Source organism: Gambusia affinis, linkage group LG17 (genome assembly GCF_019740435.1).
Source record: "Gambusia affinis linkage group LG17, SWU_Gaff_1.0, whole genome shotgun sequence".
NCBI classification, from domain to species: domain Eukaryota; kingdom Metazoa; phylum Chordata; class Actinopteri; order Cyprinodontiformes; family Poeciliidae; genus Gambusia; species Gambusia affinis.
In genome coordinates this window covers 4,281,427-4,293,664 of record NC_057884.1, presented here as the reverse complement: position 1 = coordinate 4,293,664, position 12,238 = coordinate 4,281,427, and the positions used below count along the sequence as shown (strand labels likewise).

General features: G+C 42.4%; 1 protein-coding gene across 4 annotated transcripts; it reads right to left on the bottom strand.

The window, feature by feature from the left end:
- Positions 1-376: 376 nt before the first annotated feature.
- On the bottom strand, positions 377-10,830 carry LOC122846943 (3-hydroxy-3-methylglutaryl-coenzyme A reductase-like). 4 transcript variants are annotated; one of them, XM_044144212.1, is made up of 20 exons: positions 10,706-10,830; positions 10,184-10,403; positions 9,422-9,533; positions 9,151-9,238; positions 8,241-8,325; positions 8,057-8,162; positions 7,858-7,964; positions 6,870-6,989; positions 6,596-6,729; positions 6,015-6,289; positions 4,843-4,973; positions 4,558-4,752; positions 3,847-4,005; positions 3,610-3,767; positions 3,407-3,512; positions 2,764-2,934; positions 2,536-2,676; positions 2,258-2,416; positions 1,249-1,397; positions 377-1,154 (listed from the first exon to the last, which is right to left on the bottom strand). In XM_044144212.1, exons 2-20 carry the CDS (start codon positions 10,343-10,345, stop codon positions 1,091-1,093), a joined length of 2,622 nt encoding a protein of 873 aa, XP_044000147.1. In that variant the 5' UTR covers positions 10,346-10,403; positions 10,706-10,830; the 3' UTR covers positions 377-1,090. The 4 variants fall into 4 exon arrangements, with proteins under 4 accessions (XP_044000147.1, XP_044000149.1, XP_044000146.1 ...); XM_044144214.1 differs by having other exon boundaries at positions 10,184-10,381; positions 10,706-10,818; XM_044144211.1 differs by having other exon boundaries at positions 10,633-10,814.
- Positions 10,831-12,238: the final 1,408 nt, after the last annotated feature.

Here is a 12,238-nt window from a genome sequence, read left to right as displayed (position 1 = left end):
GCACATTGATCTCTTTTGTACAAATTCTGTTTCTACATTGTAAATTTTATAGATGTAGTGATGGAAAACAAATATGGAGAAGTTACTGGGGGTTTCCCTAAAACAGAGACTCCTAAAGTGAAATCAAGGTTTATGGAGTGAACTGATTAAAACCAGATTATTCATCATATTCCACTAAATTGTTTTCTTAAAACCTCTTGCCAAATACTCAGTACCAGGGTGATGTTTGTGATGATGTCAAAGACGTTTCAGGAACATCATAGATCTGTTTGACTACATCAAATTACTTGGAAAAAATATTTTAAATGATCTTGAAATGAAGTGAAACGTATGGAAAATAAAAAGTCACTTGTTTTATAAAGATGAGTCCACCAAGTAGAAAGGTAGTGTTTTATTTATTTCTTTAAATATGATTACAAGTGTAAGAAATTTCTTTGAATTGGATATCCTATGTAAAGCTCCACTTGTAACACATAAGGCCACTTCTGAGGATGGCAATACAAGAATCTGTCTGATCTGTACCGCTGAGACGTCGCAGCCGTTCTTTAACATTCACCACCTGCAGGAACCCAATACTTTCACATGAAAATGTTCTAAATAAATAAAATATTGCTTTACGTCTTTTGTCTCCCAGCGGTAACGACTAGATAGCGGATCCGAGCGGGAGACAAGAAGACCAGCAGTCATGGCCGCTCCGTAGTATACACAGTATACAGCAGCACGCTTTTAGTCGGGGAGGATGGCACGAGGCGGAGCTTAACACTGGCAGGAAGAAACACACATTCAGGGTTTGAAACGCGAGCAGAAATGGCCTCACACACGTCCGCGGCGGCGTCTCCAGCAAGCTTTTGGCAAGTGCAAAGCCAGGTTTGAACCTGTTCAACAACCATGCAGGTTTTCTCACATCTCTGATTCAGTGAGCTGATCGTCCAGGATGGAAAAATAAAAAATTAAAAACAAGTCAGACGCAAATAAATACCGGTAAGATCTCAACTGGGAAACAAAAAACACAAAAACAAAAGAAAAACAGATTTGCAGTCAAGAGAGCAACCAAACACAGGCTGTGTTTATAGCAGTTTTGGACCAAGAGTCAAAGCTTGGTGACGTTTGTCTCGGCCGTTGGGAAAGCCATCTCTGGCAGGTTGGTTTTAGATCTGGGAGGGGAGAGAGAGACACGCAGTCAGACATGGCCGAAAAAGGTGGTGGAGGCAGCGTTGGGAACAAAAACTTAAAAAAAAAAAACCCTACCTGTTGTGAGTCATGTGACTTTTGACGAGGTGTCCTGCTGCCAGAGCGGCCATCAGAGACAGCTCCCCCGCCAGGACGGTGGCGCACACTACACGGGCCAGCTGGCGGGCGTTCTCTCCCGGCTGGTTGGGGCCGGCGACACCAAGCATCTGCAGAGGAAGAACGAATGAAACGCCTCAAAACAATTTCCTGCACTGCAGGCGCACCGAGTAGCAACTGATGAGGATTTTAGTTATGGAGTCATCTGACAATCAGATAAAAGAAACTGGCACATTCTGCAGACTTTGTATTAAATCCCTTTTTGATACATTGGAAATACATTCAAAGATACAAATGAAACAGTTTTTTAAATGAGAAAAACATTTTACTGCCTTAAATGCAATGATGGCATCCCTTTGGTGAAAACTTGATCGTTTGTAACAAATGATGGATCTGCAGCTCAAAAATACCTCCGACATGAACATGTGAAAAGCTCAGCCAGTAATGCTCAACATTGATACAGCGTACCACTGATCTATTGATCTATTTATTGTTTTGATTCCCCAATGTATAACTGGATAGCAATAGCACTTTTTTTTTTTTTTTACAGAATTTGAACTGAGTGAAATTAAAGCTTGAAGAGTTCAGAACATATTTACAGACAAAGGTTTATTTTTATCATAAAGGCCAAATATATACATATTTATATATACAGTTTGGGCTTATTTACTCTTGTGAATATGTTATTTTTTCAGCAAATGAGCTTTTTTTTCCCTGAGCCTTTGCTCCAGTTAACAATTACTCAATTAGACGATTAATTCAATTAATCGTTTCAGTCCACGCACCAACCTTGTGGAAAAATATTTCAAGCGTTTTCTACCAAGCGACCCTTTATGAAGTGAGGAAAAGATTTAACAGTTGCAGTTTGACAGCTTATGGAATAGACTGTGAAACACTAAAGAGATGAGAGCATATTCACGCAGATGAACTGGTTGGTTTTCAAACGGAGGACTGCTGGCCGGGCTGGTACCTGCAGACAGGCCTGCTGTGGCGGCAGGTTGGTGCCTCCTCCCACCGTGCCCAGCTCCACGGACGGCATGGTGCAGCTGATGTACAGGTCGTCTCCGTCTGGGCCGGCGGCCTCCATCTGAGTGATGCAGTTGGAGCTCCCCACAGTCTGAGCCGGGTCCTGCACCATAGCAACAGCACCAGTGAGGAACTGCGATGACACCTGGCCACGCCAAGTCCATCCATTAACCACTAAACTGGCGGCAGCTCCAAGTCTGAGCGCGCTCAGTGCTGCTCTACCTGTCCGCAGGCGATGAAGATGGCGGTGACGATGTTGGCGGCGTGCGCGTTGAAGCCCCCTATGCTGCCGGCCATGGCCGAGCCCACCAGGTTCTTACTGATGTTCAGATCCACCAGAGCGGCCGTGCTGCTCTTCAGAACCTGCAGCAGAACATTTGCACAACGCTCTGAACTCGGCTAGGGTTGACGGAAGCCCCAGCTGACATCGTTTCCTGTTGGGTCCTTTACCTCCCTCACCACCTTGGCAGGGATGGTGGCTTCACACACAGCGGACTTCCCCCGACCCAGGATCCAGTTGATGGCAGCAGACTTCTTGTCAGTGCAGTAGTTACCACTGAGAGACAGAACCTCCATGTCTGGAAAGTGCTGCTTGAGCTGACTCAGAGCCTGCTCCGTCCCCTGAAGGGTACACACACACACACACACACGCACACACACCTTTATCTATGGTGTTGGACACATTGGGAATTTTTTTGAGATATGAAGGGGAAAAAACCAATTGATTTCAGTCCAAAACAAGCATTGTTTTGAGTCAGTGTAGCACAAAATAAAGAGAGAGCTTGGTGGAAAATCTCAGCTCTGATTTTAAATCACACATTTTTTTTCTCAATTTCTTTTCTGAAAAATAAAAAATAATAGTTACAAATGAGAGTACTTCTTACTTCAATCAACCCTTCTGTGAGTTGCATGGCGGAGTATCAGGGTGAGGCTATGAGAAATTTAGTCGTAATACCATAAAAAATAAAACTTTCCAAAAATTAAACAATAATGAAACCAAACATTTGATCAATCTGTCAACTCTACATACAATACTTTAAGGTTTTTGAAAGGTGTTGAAAATGTTCCATGTTGCTTGGATGTCTGGTTGTACCTTAGAGAGCATGTTCATCCCCATGGCGTCGCCCGTCTGCGACTGGAAGCGAATGTAAAGGTTTCTTCCTGCCACACAGGCCAGCAGCTTCTCCAGACGGGCAAACCTGCAAACACAAACATCTACTTTTGATCTTTCTGCCTCTCAGGTGAAACAAAACAAAACAAACACAAAAAAAAAACACCTCCGCGGTTGTTTCCCACCTGCTGGTCTCGTCGAAGGCTTCCTTGACCAAGCCGAACCCGTCCGAGGTCTCCAGCCACATCTTGACCTCTGCGGCCCGGCACGCCGAGGGCAGCCTCACCACAGGACCCCTGGTCATGCTGTCGGCCAGGATCCTGCTGCTGCAGCCCCCGCTCAGCTGGACGGGGGAAGAAGAACGCCAACGGTTAGCAACGGAGCGCGCCGGACCTGACTGACGCAGGAGCCGGCGTACTTACAGAAACGGCCCTGCATCCTCTATTGGTGCTGGCCACGAGGCAGCCCTCCGTGGTCGCCATGGGGACGTGAAACTGCTGGCCGTCCAACAGCAGCGGGCCGGCCACGCCCACTGGCACCGGCATGTAGCCGATGACGTTCTCACAGCAAGCGCCCATCACCTGAAGTGACACAAAATGAAACACGCAGCAGCGGATGAGGATGCTGGAACTGTTTCTATGGCAAAATAAAAACAGGACAACTTAAAGGGGAAGTGTTATGTAAAATCAACTTTGTGAGTTTTAAATCATGTTATAATATTATTCCCTCATCAAAGACGTTCCTGGACTGTTGCTTTGATTCGTTCATGCATGTTTGAGAAATCCTTTAATTTCCATGGCAACCATTCGGTTGTGCAAAACACCTGGGTGGACCTAGCCCCGCCTCCAAGGATGAAGCTCCTCAGCTCCTTCAGACTAGCCAGAAGCAATTAGCAAACTACAAAGTCAAATTTCTTATAAGTGATATTTGATATATTCAGCATTTTTATAACAACTGAAGATAACAGTTACAAGACTGTAATATAAAATGGCACTATGTGGGTGTATATATATATATATATATATATATATATATATATATATATATATATATATATATATATATATATATATATATGTATATATATTAATAATAATACTGTCCCTTTAAAGTACGAGGGAACCTGTAAATACCTTTGAATAGTCGTAGCCTTTGTACGGCAGACCAGACAAAGCTGAGCTGACAGGAAGTTTAAGCGCCAGCATCTCTCTCCTGATGGCCACGCCCCTTTCTGGCGTCTCCAGCAGCGCTTCCAGTTTGTAGTTCAGGATCTTCCTAGCCGTCACCAGGTTGATCACTTCTGAATCCGTCAGCATTTTTGGACCCCTCTAGAAATTTTTATTTTTTAAAAAAGCATCAGAAACTATTTCCACGTCATCGAAAACTACCGGAGCTGTCCGTGTGGTCTGGTGAGTCACCTGAGGGTCAGAGAGGACGGCCATGCTTTCCTCCAGAGAGCGAGGTTCTGCTCCACAGCCTGCAGCAGCTCTGCATGTCTCCAGGGGAGGTGAAGCACAGCCGCCGGCCTCCACTGAAACACTTCGTCTCCCTTCAATAACAGAGAGCAACACGTCATGTTAGGGTTCTTTTACTGTGCTGGTCTGTGGCTCTCTGGACCTTCCACAACGGATCTTAATAAAAAAAAATGAAAAAGGAGCAGCTATCGTTTCTAAATCTAGAAATATTAAACTTTTTAAACAGTTTTTCACTTTAGTCCTACAATAGTTGAAGTGAATTGCAAAGTGTGACGATAAAAGGTGCAAGTAACACGTTTTTAAATACGTTTTTCTTCTCATTAGGTCGGTAATCTCTGTGCTTTTTTTATTGGTTACATCATTTTCTGTCTTATTTTTAAAATGTAAAAATAATTTACATTACCATGGTGACATTTGCGGCTCAAAATGAGTTTTCTTTGGCCGGCCAGAGAGTAAAAAGTGTCTCTGTAGGTTGGAAAATGTTGCAGATTTAATCAATTCAACTAGTTTATCTATCAAATGGGATCAAATGTGGTAAAAATAAAAAATAAAAATCACATAATTTGTAAGTTTGTGTTACCTAGAAAGAGGAAATGTTTTACATGTCTACTGATTAGAAAGAAATGTGTCATACAGAAGGGTAGAAACAAGCTAAACCTGAAATGGATTCAGAATTTGTTTTATTTTAAAACAGACAGAAAGAAGATCCGTCTAATCAAGGTCACAGAGTGTTTAATCTGGGAGAAACCTCCCAAAACGAACAGATAAATCTTGGATATTTTCAAAAGAGATGAAGCCCCAGATTATCGGCAGAAGTATTCAGCCATTTTGTTTAGCCTGGATTACTAGCATGTTGAATCACAGCAGAAACCGCAGCTGATGTCACTTGTTGTCACAGCAGAGAAGAAACAAGACACCAGCCTTGAAGCAGACGTTTGTGGTCTGGGAAACTTATTGTGATAAATGTGTTTTACATTAGAGCTAATATAGTTCTATTTCCAAGTTGGTGTTATTTTTGGATGTTCCGTCACAGTGAATTTAACAGGAACTACACAGGGTGTGATTGGAAGGCAGTACACCAAACCAGCAAACTGAGACATCACTGTCTCACCCACCTTTACAGGCAATATCAGCCTCAGGCAACGGTTTAACGTCTGAGACCGCCGAGGAAGCAACCCCGGTTGCTGAGACGCCAGCTGAGCTTTTCCTGGCAGCCGATTGGTCCCTCCTGCAGCAGCCGTCGGCTGTCCGGGGCTTCTGAATCAGAGAGGCGCCGCTAATGGGACTCCTGAGAGACAGGGAGGACTCGGTGTCCGCTTGCTCGAAGAAGACGTACTTGATGGCGAGGAGCAGCGCCAAGCCGAGAGTTATCACGTGTTCCAGCTCCATGCTGGTGGGACGAGACGGACAGCAGCAAACATGAGCGGAAGCAGGACAAACAAGATGCACAGAAATGACACTTCATCTGTAAAACTCGAGCACTTTCAAACTGTTCCTGCACCAAACTGGAGATAAAAACAATGCAAACGACCGTTTCAATTCACTGTTATGGCATCATTTATTAATGTTCACTTTCTTTGAGATGACATTCTGCATCCTGCAGCAAGGACAAGGTAAACTAAAATGTAGGAAAATGCTGTGTTTTTAAAATGTCTCTTACAAGTATGAAATGATCCAACGCTCGTTTTGTGTTTACCTGGTGAGTTTCAGGGGCCACACGGTCCCAGCTGATTCCAGTCTCTCGGCTACGGGTCCCTCTGCTGTGCGATTGCGACCCGAATGCTCCGCTGTCAACCGAGTGTGGGCGTGGACCAAGGCCAAACCGAGAGACTGAAAGACGAGAAAGTGAAAACGGACTAAACGCTGGCTTCATCGTTCCAACTTTACATGAGGAAAGTAAAACTAAACCATCTTTAGGCAGCAGAAAAAAAAACTCTGGAAAGGTTTTTTTGTTGTTTTTTTGTTCTCACCATGATGATTTTAACTCTTTGGGTCACAGGGTTGGGCTTGTTATCTTCTTCCTCAGCCAGAACGTTGGCCAAGTGGCTCATCTGCCAGATGGGACGGCCTTCCCGACTTTCCCTGGACAGCTTTAAAGCAGAAGAATCCACGGTTGAACATGTAACTCACTGATATGAATCACTGGACTGGACGTCACGTGACCTGTCATGCGTTACGCATCGCGTCTGGGAATAACGGCAGCTGGTAAAAATGACACAGAATCTGAAAAATGGATGCAAAGTTTTGCTATTAGCTGTGCTATCTGCGTGTTGTTTGGTGTCGATTCGTAATCGATTGGTAATCTCTGCTGTCAGCTAGCAGAGCCTGTTGTCGGTCAGTTGCCATGGCGACTAAACGTGGTTTTGAGTTGGGGGGTTTTTTAGCAGCCGCTGTGATTCCTAAAAGTTTAATAAACGACAAAAACTGGACTAATTCACCTTGATGTTTGCAGTAAGTGGAGATGTTCATAACTATCAAATAGGATGAAAATGTTTCATAAAGCACAGGAGTCGTAGTTTGTTCAATTTCAGTGAACTATGGATCTTACAGCAACAATTATGTAAAATTAAGCTATTGTTCAATATATATATATATATATAAAAAAGAAAAATTAACCTCGAAATGACAGAAACCAAACTATTTATGGATTTATTTCTAGGCAGTATAAATATTTTACATATTAAAATATTTTCACAGCCTTTATTTAACCCCCATTTTCTAGAAATTGGGTAAAAAATAAGGGCGCTATGACCATTTATGTGTTATGATTCCTGCTCATCGGAACAGTTTAGTTTTGTTCCTATGGCTTAATGCATAGTGATGACGCCTGCAGGAGTACGTGACTAGCCATAGCGGCTAATTGGCGCCGTCCAATCCAGCAATATACATCAATGATAGCAACTATTCTCTTCATTGGACTGAGCTTGCTTCAGCAGGATGTTTTGGGTTCTCCCTTACCTCGAGGACCAGAGAGACGCACGCTGGGAAGAACGTCATGAAAACAAAGTAATTGGCCAGAACAGACATGCAGCCAAAACAACACATGATCTCCAACTGAGGAACGCCTGGAGAGCAAAACAGGTCCTGATTAAAATCTCTGTCTGACACCAGCAAATGTTTCGGGGAGTTAAAACCAAACGGAGGCCACGTTTCTCACCTGACATGGTGCCGACCCCTATAACCAGACACTCGACGAGCGCGTCGAGGGTGAACGTGGGGCCGAGGATAGCCATGCCCTTGGATATGTTCTCCCTCACCTCCTCCTACACAGAGTCACGACCAGATTGTTACGGCCGGTTCGGGGTGCAAGTTCAGACGCGTCGGCGGGCGAGAAACACTACCTGGGAGTTGGAGCTGAGGGCAAATTTAGCCAAAGTGCAGGCTTTGGACAGGTCAATGAGCAGGAGAAAGAACGGCAGAGCTTCACTGCAGAAAAACAGGACAGGGTGGGATTTCTACAACAATAATCATAATAATAATAAAAACCACTGAGCAGAAGCCTTTTGTATTAATGTGTTAAAGAGTTGGAAGCCACGATCACTAGAGAAACACCAGAGGTCAGAACGGGAGCAAGTGTGACAGATCCTTAAGGCCATACTAAGAAAAACTTTAAAATAAAGAGATAAAATACAAGAATAAAGTCACTATGACACGAGAAGGAAATCTAAACACCACGACTTTATTCTTGTTATTATTAAGACTTTATTTTAGTCATTTTCTTTTCTTAAATTATAAATAACACTCCGTCTCTGATTAGAACTGAATTACACACCTTATCGTTTTTCAATCAGAAACACAAGGCAAACTTTCTCCAAAATACTAGTTACTATCATAAACAACTTTGCTAAACCCTGGAGGTCAGGGGTCATCTAGTACATATTGGCTCTATTGTAGAGACAGTCAAAAACTACAGATAAACGTCATCAGAACAGAACAACAGAAGATTGTGTTAAAGTAACTCCATGAGTTAGAATGACACAGGCGGAGGTGAAAATCTTCAGGAAAACTTTCAATTTGATTCGCTTTGCTCTCCATCTAATATGACTAAACTTGAGCAACTTTGCAAAGAAGGACGTTTAAAAGCAAAGTGTCATTTCCCTTCCACTCGGCAATAATCTGCTGCTTTGTGTACATCTGGTAGACAAAATACAGATAAATTGAACCCAAGTTTGTGAGTCCGTCATGACTAAAGCGAGGCAATTATCAGGCGTATGAACACTTTTCTAAAGCAGAAGCTAAGATAACACTTACTTAAGACCGGTTAGTTCTTTCCCGAAGAAGTGGATGACCACTGTACTGAAAACAAAGCTGGAAAACACTGTAAACAATCCAGCAATACCTGCAGAAACAAACAAAGATAAATGTGTTTAGATATTTTTGGATGACGGTACAGCTGTTTAAATATGCCAAAGACAAAAATAAAAATCTACAAAAAGAACAAATCAGAATGAAGGTGACGGAGATACTCCAACATGGAGCGGTGTGATTCCAGAACATGGTCACGGTCTGTCGTCATACTGACCCAGAATATATTTGGATCCCAGCTGCAGGAGGTTCTTAAACTGGAAGTAGATATAAATAATAGCCATGCAGCGAGTAATGGTCAAAACGATTATATCACTACTGGGGGCCTCCTGGAAGAAAACAGGACATATAACCTCTTGTTAGCGTGAAGGAAATCAACTTCCTCCCTTTCCAAATGCTACGTTCACAGCCGTTGTTCTGTCAGATAGCCATACATGTCAGAATAGCATACATATGGTAAGAGCGCATGCGCACGCATGCGCATTCTGCAGGAGGTCCGCCATATTGAGAGGAGTCGTCAGCTTGTCATACGCGAGAAGAGACACAATAAAAAGTAACTAAATAAATTAAATTTAATGCTGCTGCAGCCCCAGTAAACTACAAAACACGTCCTAAAACACGCCCTGTTTAAATTCACGTCCCCCACTTCCTTAATATTTTTGGGTTGGATAACATGTCTGCTAACTTGGATAGCATGTCGTGTATGAAAACGCAATTTTTACCAACACTGAAACTGGGGCAAAACCAGTGTTTCACTTTTGAAAAAAATCCTTATCTACGTCATGATTCTATGTTGCTGATTAAATAAAATCATATGGTAATGACAACGTATACATGTCTGAGCTAAGCGTATGACTATCTGACAACGTATGCTGAAACGTATGCAAACGTATGCTGATCTGACAGATATAGCCATCAGTTTGTCATACGCGTATGACGATCTGACAATGTATGGCTATCTGACAGAACACCGTCTCACCTCTTTAACCTTGGGACAGTTGTTCCAGCTGCACATCTGACTGCTGGCCGGTGAGCTGTTCATGTTCATGAGGCAGACGGTGACGGCGAGGGTCCCCACTATCACCTCCCAGGGGTGGGAGGCCACCAGCAGGCCGTGGAGGCGGAAAAGACGGCCCAGCATCGTGGATGTCGAGATGCCTGCCTACTGGAGCTTCATCTGTAAGGCGACAATATCACACCTGAAACCAAAAGACGGAGGTGCATTGGAAGGTTTTAAAACACACAAAAATGGCCGACTGGCGCAGCTGAAGAACTTTTCTTTTCACTGTACACACGCGTCTTTATTTAGTCAAAAAAAAGGGCAAACTGTATCTATTTTCTCTAAATCTGAGAGATACTGGCAGTGCCTATTGTTAGCCTTAGCAACATTAGCTGTCACACCCGAACTTATCTGACATAACCTCTTACCAGAGGAAGTTTATCCTACAGCCTCAAACGTTCATAAAGCTTCCTGTTCGGTGCCATTAGAGCTCCTACGCACCTCAAATGGTGAGTTTTGCCGTGGTCAGAGGGTCTCTTTCATAGTTGTGACAGCTCTGCTGCTAGACTGATGTAACTAAAATCAACATGGCGACGCGGAACTCCTGACCTCATTCTGTCGTCACCGCGGAGACGTGACGGGGCGGCGCCAAAGGACAGGAAGTATGTCAACAATTTTCCTAACGTATTGATTTATTTGTTTATTTTCACCTTTAAAATAGTTTTTTGTTGCAAATTGTTTTATCGAGAAAAAAATAAATAAAAAATATCAAAAGTATAGTTTTTTTTTCTTTGTATTTTGTATTATTTTTACGCAAATGTCTATCCTCGCGCCACTCCGACTTAGTAACACTGCCTTGTTCTGTATAAAGAACAAACAAAGTGCAAGTTGATATTTTATTTCTGTTTTAACGCAAATTAATAGATTGAAATTAAAGCATTTTGTTGGCCAAAAACAAATAAAGTACACATTGAATTTGGTTTGTTTCTCTTTCATGCGTGATATAATAAAAACAAAACTTCCTGGTGAGAAAAACGAAAAATTGCCAAAGTTCTTATATTCCTTCACTCGCATCAAATTTTTTGGATTGTTTTACAGTACGACTGTAGGAGGCGCTGTTTATTTCTGCCTCGAAGGTGTTGTGCCACATACATTTTTCACAAAAAAAGTGAGTGGGAGAGTTTGATTAAGGGTTGTTGAAAAAAGAAGAATGTAAAAAAAAGTATGAAAATTAAAAATATGCACGTGCCCCTAATATAAAAAAAACCACAATAATATCACAACAAAAAAGAAAAAAACCAAAAACTTTCAAATTCAATATTTTGCTTTTTGAAACAAAAATAACCTTCCTTTTTTTATCATTTTGATGTTTGTTTCTTGTTTGTCATTACTGGTTTCTGATATGAAAAGTCAATTACCAAAACATGCATTGATCATATATTGGTTTGAGATTGTGATTTATAAATTTGGCTGAATTTGGACACATACTCCCCATTAAGCCTTTACTTGAAGAAGGAAGAACATTACCCATAATTTCTGAAAAAAAATTTTCACGTGCTATAGGCTACATATTGATCTTTGACAATACTTAAATTAAACTGATTAAATTATGGAAATAAAAGGGCCCACTGGTACATAATTTTGTTCTTATATCTACAATAATTCCATGTATCCTGGAAGACAAATAAGTCAATTTCTGTAGATTTAATTCACTCTCAGCTGATTATGGGGGAAAAATTGCAAGAAGTACGAATTTTATTTCAGTTTTGTATGTCCAGAACAGGGGCTGCACAGTGGTGCAGTTGGTAGAGCTGTTGCCTTGCAGCAAGAAGGTCCTGGGTTTGATTCCCGGGGTCTTTCTGCATGGAGTTTGCATGTTCTCCCTGTGCATTGTGGGTTCTCTCCAGGTTCTCCGGCTTCCTCCCACAGTCCAAACACATGACTGTCAGGTTAATTGGGCTCTCTAAATTCTCCCTAGGTGTGTGTGTGTGTGTGAATGGTTGTGTGTCCTGTTTGTCTCTGTGTTGCCCTGCG